Raw genomic sequence first — 15,317 nt, forward strand, 5'->3', positions numbered from 1 at the left:
GATTGGTGAGCAGACAATCTGGCGAGGAGCGGGTGAAAAGGAGCTGGTGTTCTTATACTGCAGGCTCGATTGCAGATTTGAGGCAGGTGTGCAGAGAGGAGAAAGGCGTGGGGGGTTTTAACTCAAGAAGAAGCAAGGCAAACACACACACACACACACACACACACACACACACACACACACACGCACACACACACACACACACACACACAAATACAAATACCTTTGTTAGACCATTCTCTATTAAGAGGAGCTTATCAATCAAGAAGAAGAAAATGTCTCTGTAAAGCTCTCAGACTTTTTTGTGTTTGCTGAGCAAAACAATCGATTTCTTGGGGAATTTCCTCCTCAGTATGTAGTAACACAATTCCCCTCTTTCTTTTTCTTGTTTTTAATCTTTGCGTCCTTCCACATTCACCACCGATCCATCCCATGGCAGAAACACTCGAGGCCGTCTCGGAGACAGCTCAGCAATTGACTCCTCTCATTTAAGCACTGCTGAAGCAGTGTGTCAGAGCAATCAATATAAGCTTGTGTGTATGAGTGGGCGAGTGTGTGTGTTTGTGTGTGTAGTGTCGGCCTATTAGCTGCATTCATCATCAGGCTCCCATGGTGGTGTGGTAACCGGTGAATGCCGTGGTGTTTACACATCCAGCCCCCTTAAACAACCCGCTCTATTACCTCTTTGCATTTACATGAAGCCCGTATCCGCTCCTTCCTCCCCGGAGGAGACGCGCTCGAGCTGTGAACCATAAATAACACAAATTGTCCAATTTCTGCTCAGGTTGGTTGTTGTTGGTATAATTGCAGCTCAGATAATGGCTCCTGTTTCTGCCTGGGTGGTTAAGTCAGCAATAAATGAATGTTTCGACAAGTAGTGTCTCGAGAAATGCTACAAAAAAGGAGTCCACACGAAGGATTAACTAGAAACACACAACTGGGGCTAACAACTTCTTACAAAGAGGTTAAAATTAGCTTCAGATAAAGTGAGAGTGCTGTCTTTGCCTTTGTTACATTTGCTAAAAATGAGACAATAGATGGGGATAACGTCACCCAGCTGGTTAAATATTGACTGATTTCTGTCGTTATAAAGTCTTATTTTGTGTCCACCTTAAATGTCAGTGCTTTCTCTTTTGAGCTCTGTATTTGGTCACCACCGCCAAATCAGGGTATAATCTGTGCTGAGATTGTCCCCTTGGACTCTAAACCCCCCAAAAACGCTTAAAGAGGCTAAAGCCGGGCTTCTATCGAGCAGTCTGGTTCTGTTTGTCTCAGTGCGGCACACATTTTACAGCGTTTCCACTGACTTATCCTGGGATAGATCCCAAAAAAAACAAGACAAGCCGTCCCACTTTTTGGGACCCTTTCGTATGGGTGCCAGACTAAACCGATCCACTCTCGGAGGGTGGAGCTACAACACCGCAGACCGTTGATTGGTCAAAAGAATCGTCACTTACCCTGACAGTGGCTGCATTTCTCCTGGTGGCACTCAGACTTCTCTGAAACGAAGCTTAATTGCACTTTGTATCAAAGAGCTACATGCCGATCACAGAGAGGATGAAATGCTGGATGTTTCCCATCTGTGTTCTTTGTTTACTGTGTCGCATTTCTCTTCTTCGTTGATTTATTTGCAGGGTAAACTGTGTCAGGCTGCTGCGGCGTCACGCTATTGTTAAACAGCTGCTATCGGCATCCGGTTTACATGCTGCCTACCACGAGAGGGCACAGTTTGCTGTGGAAACGCAAACAGGATCAGGCTTAACTGTACCAAACTGTGACAAACCGTACTGAACCAAAACGGACTGCTTGGTGGAAACGCGGATTAAAACTCAGTCAATCTCAACGTAACAACACATTCAGGTAAAAACATCTAAGCTTATCACAATTGACCCCAGAGAGTCACACGTGTACATCGATTCTGTGTTAATACCAAACTATCGATCACTCCAGCGTCGGGTTGATGTCCCTCAGATGTTTGTTTGTTTTGTCTTGTGTACAGCTCTGTCCTGCCCAGCTGCCTTTTGTCCTGCTGTTCTTTGTTTGGCACATCAATCAATCAGAGCAAAACTTGTCCCTCACGGTGCCTTGGCTTCTGATCGGATCAGGTCCGCTGTGAAATATAAGGTCAGAAGCTGCTTTTTGAAATTCTTAAAGAGTAATCCTTCACTCTGCCAGTCAGCTCCACCAACAGATTTCAGGAATAATGAAATAAAAAGTGGAGAAAAAAAGAGAGAAAAGTTCAGGCTTTGTCCCAGAAGTCTGCATGTTTTGTTGTTTTCTTTTTAAACAGTAAAGGTCATCTCATCAGAGCCGCTCAGAGCAGGACATCAGCGTTACACAACGACTGAGCAAGAGGATTTATGGGATGCGGGTTCTTCACATTGTTGGCGTGAATAGCCAAAGTGTTTTGTCCTGCAGGCAGACAGACCCTCTGGATGGTCAGATCGCTGATAATAAAAGTGCACGTTACACTAAAAACAACAGCTCTTTGCTCCGTGGTCGTTTCTGATGATTGTAACTTCTCAAGCAGAAGAATTAAATTGTTAAATGGCTGAACATTTTACCATTGCTCCTCCATTTTGTCCAAATAACCTTGTTCCTTTTTCCATCTAAATGCAAATGGTCCAGTATTGAGGGAAAAACCACCGTCATTCGTGTGCACAGTGTTGGAACCATTGAGTTGTGTTTTGGTATTGAGAGAAATGCATCAGCGACTATGAATTTCAAGAAGGCTTCAGATGGAACACGATGTGAAGGGAGCTGTTAGTATTAATGCATGTGTCATAAAAATAAAGGGAACTTTTGGTGATGATGTCTTTCCCCATTGACCAGTGAAACTTTGGTTTGCAAGGCAGTTCAAGGTTGGCTTTTGTGCTTCCTGACATGTGTTGATTTGTGCTTTGATAAAAGCTGCAGATGGTTGCTGGAGAAAGGTTTCCCAAGAGATAAGACGAGCAAGAATAATTACGATTAGATCAAAGAAGACGTCTGAGCTGAAGTTTTATACTTGTTGGTTAAATGTTCAAAAGTGAAAGATCTTTTCTCCAGCACTAAATGTTGATGGGTAATTTGACATTGGGGAAGAAGGTGTTTCGCTTCAGTCTTCTGAGGTGTGAGCTAAGAAGTGAAGACATGGACCTGTCCTTCCATCCATCGTTACTGGGAACGTAAGATTTATCTTCAAAAAGATGGACGAGCTAGCCGTGCTAACCCAGCAACAGAGGGAATACCAGAGGGCAGAGTAGCATCATGCTATTCACAGACATGGCTAATGGAGCTAACATCAGACACCAACGCCACATTGGAAGAGCTTCACCTGCTGTGAGCAGACAGGATCCAGGAGACAGTGACTGAACAGACTGCTGAAGAAGCTCAGTCCTGGACCCTGTGGAGGTGGAGGCTGGCTGAACTGGAGAATGATGGACAAGTTGTCATCATCTATTTTCTCATGGACCTTTTTGCATTTTCTATACACTTTCTTACTTTTGTTTCCTTGATTGCTGCTGTGACTTCAATTTCATTGTACTTGTTACATACAATAAAGTTCTATTCCATTCTATTCTTGATCCAGCACTGTAGCCAGACCAGAGACACATCTGGCACATCTATTCTAGCTCTCAGACTACGATGCCAAAAACAGTCAAATCTGATAACATTTTGTTGCATTTTGGCCTTACGTTTAGATGAGAACGCCTTGCGTTTTGGCCGAAAACTTTTACAAACGCTCTCCAGAGTGGAGAGTTTTCAAAATGCCTTTCAATCCAGCCTTGTATAAACACAGAGCAGAGCGTTTCAGGGTGAAATGCTGATGTCACTGCATGTGCGTTCGCAGTTTCAGGTGAAGGTTTCGCGCACAGCCACAGCTTCCAGTTAAGCCATTTTGGTCCAGTCGGTGGCGGTAACACGCCTCAAGGTTGGATTGCCAACCGTCTCACACAACAAAATGGCAGAAAAAGAAAGAACAGCCACAACAATGATGGCTGATTTCCGAGCAGCATATACATACACACACATATATCCACATCGCCAACTACTGGCCTGGCATTGACACTACATCGTTGTGAATTGTCCTCTTAGGTTGCATGAATGCAGATTGTTTTCACGCCATCCTTATGTTAACGTGGGTGGCTTTTGGAAACGCAAATGACGAATCTTTGCGGGAGTCTGTGTATTAACGTGGCCTCAGACACATTAAGTTGCACAGAGCAGTAAACTGGGAAGTCAAACTATGATAAAACATCCTGTGATTCCTGGAGAAAAAAAAATCCAAGCACGCTGACTGTAAGTTCTGTAATGAGATCAAAAGTATGATTTCACTCGAGGTCATTGAGTTCCTCAACCTTGGGCTAACTGCTTGTCAACGTTTTCAAAATGTGATCTTACAAACATGAAGGCATCGTGAAATAGTTATACAACACATGTGATGTGCTTTAATATGTTGTAAACAAACAGAGAATGAACAAGAACAGTCATATTTTGTTGTTTTCAAGCTTTTCAATGAGTCTCCACTTATTTGTGCAGTTACACAGACACCTGTTCATTCATATCACACTAAGCTGTGTATAGAACAGACTCCTTTAATGATCAAAGACCACGTCTCTAAATGAAAGGACAACATATCCTTTATGGCAGCAAATGAACCTCACAACATTTCTCGAAGTGGCTATAGAGTTATGGAGCATGAGTAGGAAATATTGCACATAGATAAAAAGGCTCTCGGGATGACATCATTATTAATTAAGTGAAACAAAGAAGACGTTTGTCAGCAGAGCAAGGTGAAGGGGTACAGATATCTGCAGAGGCCCACTTGACACTTAACAACCCTCTTACTCGAAGCTTCAAACTCTACGACCTGCAAGCACTTATGAAGAAAAAAAAATATTTTACGTACAAAGAGCAAAGAAGACAATCTCTAACTGACATCATTTAATGCAGACCCAGCATAAAACAGGAAAGTAGCACATCAATTTTAAATTAAGTCAAAGGAAACTCATCTGGCTGACTTTCCGCCCTCAAACAAGGTCAACGATCTCTTCGTAGTCCTTATAAATAAAATACGACTTGAGCTCATGGATATCTGGATATGGAAACATTGCTTTTCTGCTAAACAAAGATTCAATCACAAACGGTGTTGCATTTAAGTCATTATATACAGAAGCATGAAACTGACAAAATAATAAAAACATCAATGTAAATGAAGCTTTGTTGGACTCTGGAGTTAGGTTTCATTTTAACTTTTGTTTGATAAAGAGTCAAAAGAAGTACAAATGATTTCATACTGAATACAGAAATTTGAGCCTCAGGATGAGAAAAAATAAATGTTCGTACAAGCCTTGATCTGGCTCTTTATAAACTTGACTTAATAAGAAGCTGTCCTGACTTAACAATCTTTACTTGAGGCTTCAGGACTGTTTCTGAGACTGAGTGTCCTGACTTGGAGCTCAATTGCCTTTACCTGGGACTGAATTGTCTCAACTTGAAAGAGGTCTTTCTAGGTCTTTAATTTGGAATATAACTGAACATAGATGTTTAAAATTTAATGAAATTTGAGGGGTCTCAAAATAACTTGCCATTTCTACCATGACTTGGAACGTGAAGTGTCTTAAGTAAGGACAGGATTGTCTTGACTTGGAAACAGAGTGTGTTAACTTAGGGACTTGTTTTGGAACAGACTTGTTTTCATCCATTTTTTTTGGACTACTTTAGAAATGAGCTGTTCGAAAACATGAAAACACTCAAAACCTTTACTTGGCACATAAAATTATTCATATAGCGTGGTTTTTTCCTCAATTTGGTAGTATCTCTTTAATTTGGGACTTGGTATTTGATCAGGGCATGGTTCAAAAAGTTTTGTAAAGAAAACAAGAAGTAACTCCACCCTTTACAGACTTCAACTGAGACAGAGATTTCTATAATGTTGTTCACCAGGGACTGAAGAGTCGTTTATAAATGGACTCAACTGGGTTCAACTGAAATGTTCCCACATAAGTTTAAAGTATCTTGACTTGGGGATGAATTTTCTTCACTTGACTTGTTATCTGTATTACCCTACCCCTCCAAAGTCTTCCCTTTAGGACTTGACTTGAAACTGGGTTATCTTGGTTTCAGACTCAACTGTCTTGCCTTCAAGGCCTGATCAGGGACTGAGTTATCTGGACTTGAGATTACCTTCTTAATTCTGTTCCAGTGCCTACAGATTGATCTTTCTGACATTAAGGTCTATATTGTCTTAACTGATATTTGTCCGCCTACTAGAGATCTTCAGGGGTCAAGAAACCTAAAAGCCTCAAAGGAGGGTTTTAGGTATCTGATAAATATGCCTTAAGGTCTTCAAGACATGTGTAACTGGGAGGCATCCAAGGTGTAGACCCATCTTGCCTGGAAAACCTGAAAAATGATGCAGGGCAGAGGGATGTTTAAGTAGACTTGTTTAGTCTGCTGCCACTGACACCCAGCCCCTGGTGAACAGATGAAGATAGATGGATGGCTCGGGCAAGTTGTCTTGACTTTGTACTAAACAGTCTCAGGGCTTGACAGTACTCTTGATTTGGGACTTGATGGTTTCAATTTGAACTTTAACTTAGGTGTCCTGAAGTGTGACGTGTGTGTATTGACGAAATAGTCCAATGATTGATTTCCTTTAGATAGTTGAAACTTCTCCAATTGGAATTCTTCTTACTGAGGTATGTCAACCATAAATTCTATCCCAGAACAAATCTTTACAGCTGGTAAATTGTACTTGATAACACTGCACATAAAGCAAAGACAGTGATAGTGATGAAAGCGTGATTGTTCAGTGAACAGCTTATGGGATTCAATACAATAAGGCATTGCTTGATAAAAACATCTAGACCAACATTTCACAGTATCATTTAATGCTTTATGTCCTTTTTTTCAGTTCTGATTGTTTCAGCCAACACACCAACACAAAGCTACGACTCCTAACCTAACCATTCCTCAGCTCCTACACCGAGTACCTGACATGATGAGATGGAAGCAGCTGGCCGATCACTACCCAAGTAGAGAGGGCGAGAGACGGTCATCCCTTAGATGACAAAGCAGGAAATATGTGGATGGAAATCAAACGAACTTTAACAACCATCAGGCTCCAATGAAGCTGCCAATCAACACTGATAAAAGCTTTTTTCATACACGATTAGTCTATGCTACAAGCACAGGAAACAAAAGGAAAATACACTTCCCATTTAGATATTACATCCACATATTTCGCAGACATCTGTGGAAATAATATTTGTGTGGGATTTTTGCCTTATCTAAAATTGAAAATATTAATCTGGAATCCATGATGGATTCAAGGTGGGAGGAATAAAAACAGAACGCAATGCCAAGGCCAGCTTTTTGTCTTTAAATGCTCCTAATATAGCCTATTTACAATCGTCTACTGTATGCAACGGAAACAGCCTGTTTGCACTAATAAGCTGATATGTTCTGGCCGTGTACCAAAGAAGAAGAGTAAAATAAAGAGAAAAAAAGTGGGAATTCATAAATTGTGCTTTTTAACCCACAAATCCACTTCATCATAGAAATGGGACAATTTCAAGAGGCACTACTTGAAGTGCTAACATCAGTCAATGAGAATCTCTAAAGCTATAACAAGGACTGAAAATACAAGTAGTAAATATAGTATATTTATATATTTATAAAGTCGATACAATTCCCTTCTAGTCCCATGTCCTGTTTAAAAAATATTTTCTTCACGTTTCTTCACATGTGTCTGACGTGAAGGATCTCTCTTTGTGTCAACACGCTAAGCCCTTATGATGCTCTAAGAGAGATGTGTCTTTGCCGGAGTTGAATCTAGTTACCCAAAACCTGGATGACAGAGGAAGCTTGTGCTAGAAAGCAGGAAGAGTTAAATAGTTGAATGTCGGAGGTTGTTGTAATAAGAAACCACTGCTGACTTGCTGATTTTGAAGAAGTCCGTGTTGAGTCTGGGGAATCCTTCAGCTCTGTGGTTAAACAGTTACTTCGTTTTTGCTGGCAGTGCGGTATGTGTGGTGGTGGCCAGGAATGTACTGTAGGTGGTCCACCGTGTGAGTTCGTCGGGAAGCAAAGGCCTGCCTCTTAGACGTAGTTACTTGGTGGTTGACTGTCAGCGTGTTGTAGGAGTCGTTAGAGGCACTGGGCTGAGAGTGCATCTTGGTCATCTTGTGGCGGTCCATGACAGGCGTTACAGGCATCAGCATGTCAGCATGAGACATAGCCCGTGCCATTGCCTTTTCGCGGAACTTGTCACGCCTCATCGCAGGGGATAGCAAAGGATCCTGGGAGTGGAGGCGGTCTGCTGACAGTAGCTGCTCATCTGAAAGGTGGCGGCTGCTGCTGTATGCCGCTGCTGCCATGACGCCATATGAGGATAAGCCGTAGTCTCCGCGACGTGGTGTCCTGGGAGGAGACAGGACGTGGTCCTGGGACATGGCCCTCTGGACTCGGCGGGGACGCTGCCTCTGCTGGTGCTGATGATCCGCATTCAGCTTCACCATGTGGGTTGGTCCCCTGCCGCCAAAGTCAGGATGGTGATGCTTCCTTGTGTAGTAGTCATCCATGTCCTTATCACCTGAGGAGGAGGAGGTTCAAAGGTCACCACAGAGACACGACTCTTATCAAACCCACATGACACTTACACGGTTTGAAGACAGACAGTTGGTGCAAACAAAGATTGATTGTGTCAGAAATCTTTACTTTCAAAGATTTGCTCAATATCATGCATCCTACTCTGGTTAGTGGTGTCACAGGACTTCCGGATTGGTCCTTTTTGGATAAACTTGAGATCAGTTTAGTAAAGTCCAAGTTTTTTCTGGCCTTCCCAAGAGATAGACCATTAAGTCTATAAATCTAGACACACTGACTGGACCAGAGAGGCTGCAAAGCAATTGGACGGAAAAAGTCAATACATCAGTCTTCATTATATTTGTCCCACGCCTTCTGGCTGCTTTTACAGGAAAGAGCTGGTTACTGTAGCCAACAGAGAAGTTGTTTTTTGTTCATTGTGTTCTGAATTGTTTTGTCCCTGATAAGTAACGGACAAACAGCAAACTTCCATCAGCTTAGTTGTCTCTCTGTGTCGATGGGACTCATCAGCATGCTTCAATACCCATCAGATCATCGGCTGGTTGTGCCTGAGCGGGCAACCAGTCGTTTAATTCCTCTGCCACAAATCAGGTCGGTGTCTCCGCTGGGTGCACACATGCTCTTAATGGTAAAGTCATTCACAGCTGTATTAACCACAGGCGGCAATCAGCTCTCAGCAGACTTTTATCTACCTGTTTTTGGCAACACTGGCTCACAGGGGGATGCTACCACAGAGGCTCTCTGATTAACTGATGGGGGCGGGGGGTCGTTACCTCTGCAGTAGTTAATTATCACAGAACAAAGAGGTTGAATGGCCGTTTTAGGACTATACTTCGCTTCACTGAGTCGTGGAGAAGGGGGATGATGGGAATTGGTTGTCTGGATGCTCGGCTCTCTGGGAGCGATGTCATGCCTAGATACAGAAGGTCACCCTATTGTCCCTCCATCAGGGGCTTCATGTCCAGCACTCCGTGCATTCCTAATGAAAGAAGCCCAGCTTTATCCTGTGGCGGTGTGCTCCAGTGTTTTTCCCTGAAGGCTCGGTTTAGATGTGACATTATGGCAGAAAATGTCAACCGAACTCCACCAGAGGCGACAAGTATACAGACAATCGACAAGTCATGGCCCAGAGCTCCATTCATAGGTCAAACTTGAGTAGCCATTCTGGGAAATCTGTGTTGATTATACACTTAAATGTTAAAGAGTAGATTATGTCTTGCTATGATAGCATGTGAAACATACTGTTAACAATCAAGTAAAAGACAAGTATAAGATGATATCTTGTGTTTTCTTCAACAATTTTTTGAAGTTGCTTTCATTCTTACATGAAAAGAGAAATCACGATACCAGCCTTGCTGGACGTAGTTGTCATGGAAATATAATTCAAAGCTCCCCAATTTGTCCCTTTCTACACACCATAGTTAAGCTACTGCAGTTTCTTTCTGCTTCCTACTGCCCCTACTGTGCTTTTTAAAAAGTACAAGCCTTTTCTGTCGAACTGAAGAACAATATCATCAAAGTGCTTTGAATTCCAGTAGCCACCTTCGAACTAAGTATACAGGTGCAGAAAATCAAAGTACAGAAAATGGGCAACTGCTTTGCAAAAGTCGGGGGAGTAATTTTTGCATCCAAGAAGTTGACAACAATGCAAAATAGGTTGCAACTGGTTGCAGGTCAGTCAATATTGTGGAGGACTCAGATCTAAGGGAGGTCTTTAGGTTAGGAATATTCACTTTGGGACCTTTTTGGCGCCCTAGTGGGCCAAAGGGGGACATCTTATAACCTTGCTGATCTCATCCTGAAGATGCCATGATAGTATTCTCTAACAAAAAAACAACAAAAAAAAAATCTCACACTACTTATTTAGCAGAGGAGCATCTGATTCCGAAGATTTGTTGCTGCAGATTGAGTAAAAGTCTCTTTTTGACAGATCATACTGCCCACTTTTTCTAGGACATAATTTTTAATAGCAGGTTTCTTTGCGACTTCAGAACAGCCCACTCCCGCTTCACTTCCTCCGTTTGATTTAAGACCTGCTCTCGCTGAGTTCACACTTGTTAAACTGTTTACACTTGAAATGATTTAGTAGCTGGTGATGCATATTGCCCATCTCTGGCGGCATTGATAAAACACAGTACTTTACAATTACTATGATTGCGAGGGGGGAATAGGTCCCACGCATTTAGTGGGGCTATGAACACAGGAAGCTGCTAACAGCCGCTAATTAAACTGGAGCTCCCCACTCTGCTAGATTACATCTGATACAAGCAGTGTATTTATGTGCTGCTATTGATCACAGAGCGCTGAAATCATATAATGCACTAAAACTCAGGAAATTGGTGGAACATCTATTATAAAGTGATCTTTGGAGAGGTTTGGAGAGGGAGCAGAGAAATTAAAGGAGGAAGATGTTTAATACGCTCTTGTCTTGGGGATTAAAGGTGACTTGTTTGTTTTGGGAAGCGATTAGATTCATTTAAGGGTGACCAAAGAGAGATTTAAGAGAGATTCCTCCTTCCTTTTCCAACTCACTTCTGGGAACAAATTACTTAAGTATAGCGTCCTCAATCTCTGCCTCATTGACATCACTGAAGGTCGCCTTGGAGGGAGGAGGTGGTCATTTAAAATTGCAAACAAACCATACTAATTTGATTTGAAGGCCGTCATCCCTCCAGATGGTTCGATTAAAAAAGTATCTAATTATATTACTCTTGGGCTTGTTTCCAAACACTTTACTCATGCTTCAACCTTCCACTTAATGTTTCTTCTTCAAGGATGACTCTGCCTGCTGGTTTGACAAATTCTGCAGAGCCCTCCGTCTCAGACTCGAAAAAGCCTCTTTGTTGTTCAGCGTGATTCATCTCTGTGGTTTTCTGTGTGTGAACAAGGCTCCGGCAAGATAAGAGCAAAGCCCAGAGTTGATAAGGGAGAGAAAAGGCAAGGAGGGAAGAAGAATGTGGGATACGCCAGGAGGAGATTGCACCAATGCACACAACCGTGCCATGAAGACCAAGCAATGGTACAATTTAATGGCTTTCGCTCTGTGTGCTAGCTCTCGGAAGAGTCAAGGACAGAGAAAATGGTTCTCTTATTCAACAAGTGCATTCATTATGGACAAAAGCAGTAAACTTATTCCTGTAAATAACACTTTGGAGGAAAAATAGAAGCAGTGGGAGTGAATGAAAGGAAGGTTTTCAATTAACTGATGTATTAAATGTGATAACTCGACACATTATGTGTGTCTAATGCCTGAATCACCGGGCTGACATTGAAACCTTGTGTACTCCAGTTTATTAGTGTTTAAATACCACAGTTTTAAGAGGAAATGCGCAACTGTTTGCTCAATGAATCAACTTTTTTTTTTTTTCGTTTTCAGACTAAACATCCCTAAACATTAGATCTGTAACTCACACTTTTAAGCCTTTCTAGCTGAAAACTGATGTATGAAAAATGCATCGGTCTCAAGTGGACGATCTGAAGTGGAAGTCATCGACTGCATATGGCTGGTTTTAGAAAATATTTTAGTCCCTGCTGTTTGAGTCCTGTTGGTAAAACCCTCCAGAGCTCTGTATGAGCCTGAGACAGAGGACATATAAAAACACGGCATTCACATTAAAGAAGAGTTCAATCCAAGTTCTCACAGAACATCATGAACAAGCCAACTGTATTGTGTCTATACCTGTCATCTGTGCATTCTTAGTTCAATAAACTCCTGTTTGATTTACGTTTAAGATAAAGACACCAATCAATCCTAAACATGCAACTCATCAAAAGAAAAACAAGGCATGCTCCGGTCATGAAGTTAAAACAGCTCCACCCGCGTCATCATCAAGCTGAAAATGTCACAGCGGAGATAATGACCTGTAGAATTGCCGGGTTATCAAAGCCCCATCTAGTTGGCGTAGAGAAGCCATTCAGCTATAAAAAAAACAGCTCTTAATATGTCATTAAGAGACGTTAGCAACATGACATGGGCTGCAGATGGAGCCAAATTACACGCCAATTAGCTGCCAGTCGATGGGCTCGTAGATGAGTTGGTGGGAATGAGTGTGGAGAGCGTCGTCATGCATTTTAAGAAGTTCGTTTTTCACCCAAAAGGTGAAAAAGTGCGAGGACTATCAGCATGACGAGCCGCCAAACATCTGGAGATGCTTATCATGATGCATTTCTCTGTAATGGACATTCAGGGGGTGAATGTGGCGACCCTTAAATGCACGGGGCAAAACAGGGTGACGTCATTCCTTGTGATCTTTCAGGGCATCAGGCAGAACACGGCGATGGAGGGCGAATGAAGGAGCACCTACTTAATCTGACGAGCGAGGACGAGTATTTACTTAAGTCAGACTTGAGGGCCAGCTCGTGGGAGGGCGGCAGATGGCTGAGGTTCTGGAAGGATCTGGACAGGGACAGGTCGTAGGGCTCCGTGGCCGAGGTCAGGATGTTGTTCATCCGCTGGGGTCTCTCTACAGGGGGACAAGGGAGGAAGTGGTGCGCTCTGGTCAGTGTGCTGTCAGTCAAAAAGATGGTTTATACACTGGGAGTCTTTAGGGGGAGGGGGGTGATGTAGGTAGGAGTGAGACAGACTTTTGATAGGTGTAGGGAAATTTTGAGTTTGACTTTTCAACTTTAAGATGAATACTTTAGCTATCACTGGAGATCAGTGTCAATCCAGAAAACGTAAGAACACAAAGGGAACCAAATGAGTACTCAGGTTCTGGTTAAAAGGAAAGCAAAAAGCAACAAACTTGCAGACTAAGGCCTGTTTATCAGAAGAGTTGATGCAGTTTCCCCAAAGTCAGAGCAAACTGAGGCATCTGATCTTCTAATGGGGAGTTTGGTGACCTTCTCCTGTTCTGTTTTTCACCAAATAGTGAGTTTTTACATCAATAAAAAGCATGAATGTTGGATCTTTGCTTAAAAAAAAATGACCCAGCATCTGTTTGCTGCATCTAAGGAGCTCCGTTGACACACAGGTCATTGTGAAACGCTTCAACAGCTCTGTTTCTGCTGTCAGTGATAAGTGTGGCACCGTTAAGGCTCCCCGCACTGCACGGAGCTCCTGTGGCTTCAGTATTTGGGACGCCCAGTCATGGGTCAGGAGGCGCAGCGGGTGGGGAAGGCTGGAATACGGTCAGGGACTCTGGTGCTGGATTTAAAAATAGGACGGGGCGACTACTGCGGCAAGGAGGACAGGGACACACAACACGGAGGAACATATGGCGTAGAGGGGACACAGTCAGTGAGTTGGAGAAAGAGTGTCGTGTGTGTGTGAGAAAGAGAGAGGGGTGTTTGGGAAAGATAGAGCCAGTTAGGTGGAGTGAAAAAGATAAAATAAAGTGTGAAGAAAGGATTTTCAGGTCGGAGAACAGGTCATGGATTGTGAAGCATTGGCGTGAAGTTTTGTGACTGCAAAAAATACACAAGCGCTGGAAGAAGAAAATAAAGATGACTCCCAGTGTGCAGGTAAAACTGTTAGGCTCTACGTGATGTATGTGATAAGAAGGTGGGGAATAGATACACATAGACTTTTTGTGTATGTGTACTACTTACCGTGTCTCATATCTCTGTGGGCTAACAAATCCAAGTGAGAAAGAAAGGATCAATGACAGTCAGTGTGCACAGATTGGTCATTCCTAGGCTGATCTCATTCACTGTTCAGACACTTTTCTATGACAAGAGATGCTCTGTAATCATTTAACCAACATTATTGTCTTCCAGCATGTTAGAGGAAGTAAAAATTCAATTAGACTGATTACGAAGGATGAATAAATGAGAGACTGACAAAAGAGACAAGAGATTGAGCCCCATGTGCGACAAGTCATCAGATGAAATACTCTGCTCATTTATTTCTAAACACAGGTGAATAGGAAAGGAATTAATCTGTCTATAGATGTGGAGAAACTTCTGCACACTGTCCAACTTAAAAAAAAAAAAACGACATTTTTTTGGTTCTAGCTTGATGGAGGTCTAGTGCCAAAGCATTGCAGACTCTTTCGCCCCATTTCCACCAAGCAGTCTGGGCACACAATTTGTGGCACTCCCTTTAGCCGTGTTTCCACCAAGCAGACCAGATCAGTTCGTCTCGGTGCAGTACGCATTTTGTGGCGGGACAGATCCCCAAAAACCGAGACGAGCAGGCCTACTTTTTTGGGACCCTTCCGTATGGGCTCCAGACTAAACTGATCCGCTCTTGGAAGGTGGAGCAACATACTGCAGACCGTTGATTGGTCAAAAGAATCGTCACTTCCTGTGTGACAGTGGCTGCATTTCTCCCGGCGGCACACAGACTTCTCTGAAACAAAGCTTGATTGCACTTTGTATCAAAGAGCTACATGCCAGTCACAGAGAGGATGAAATGCTGCATGTCTTCCATCCATGCTCTTTGTTAACTGTGTCGTGTTTTTCCTCTTTGCTGGATTTATTAGCGAGGTAAACTGCATCACGCTGCTACAGCATCACGCTATTGTTTAACGGCTGAGGCTTTCGGCATCCAGCTTACACGCCGCCTACCACGAGAGGGCACAGTTTGCTGTGGAAATGCACATGGGATCAGGCTCAACTGTACCAAACTATGCCAAACTGTACTGAACCGACCTGGACTGCTTGGTGGAAACGCGGCTTTTGAGTAAAACAGGAACAGGTCCCCAAATTACCAACCCTTACTATCCCACTTTTTGGTACCCTTCTGTTGGGGTGCCAGCATACCAAACGACCCCTGAAGGAGG

General features: G+C 42.9%; 1 protein-coding gene across 4 annotated transcripts in view; it reads right to left on the reverse strand.

Moving 5' to 3' along the window:
- Positions 1-4,426: 4,426 nt before the first annotated feature.
- LOC141809624 (shisa family member 6) overlaps positions 4,427-15,317 on the reverse strand; it is a 72,525-nt gene continuing 61,634 nt past the window's right edge. Inside the window, exons 7-9 of one of the 4 annotated variants that reach the window (XM_074696726.1) lie at positions 14,143-14,163; positions 12,897-13,055; positions 4,427-8,578 (exon numbers count right to left, since the gene is read on the reverse strand). In XM_074696726.1, the coding sequence (XP_074552827.1) occupies positions 7,977-8,578; positions 12,897-13,055; positions 14,143-14,163 (782 nt within the window). In that variant the 3' untranslated portion in view covers positions 4,427-7,976. The remainder of the gene's footprint in view (positions 8,579-12,896; positions 13,056-14,142; positions 14,164-15,317) is intronic. The other 3 variants (XM_074696728.1, XM_074696727.1, XM_074696729.1) reach the window with 3 other exon arrangements.

This window comes from Halichoeres trimaculatus, unplaced genomic scaffold, assembly GCF_033239565.1.
Source record: "Halichoeres trimaculatus isolate MK-OKI-2021-1 unplaced genomic scaffold, fHalTri1.1 fHalTri1_scaffold_20, whole genome shotgun sequence".
Taxonomy (NCBI): Eukaryota; Metazoa; Chordata; class Actinopteri; order Labriformes; family Labridae; genus Halichoeres; species Halichoeres trimaculatus.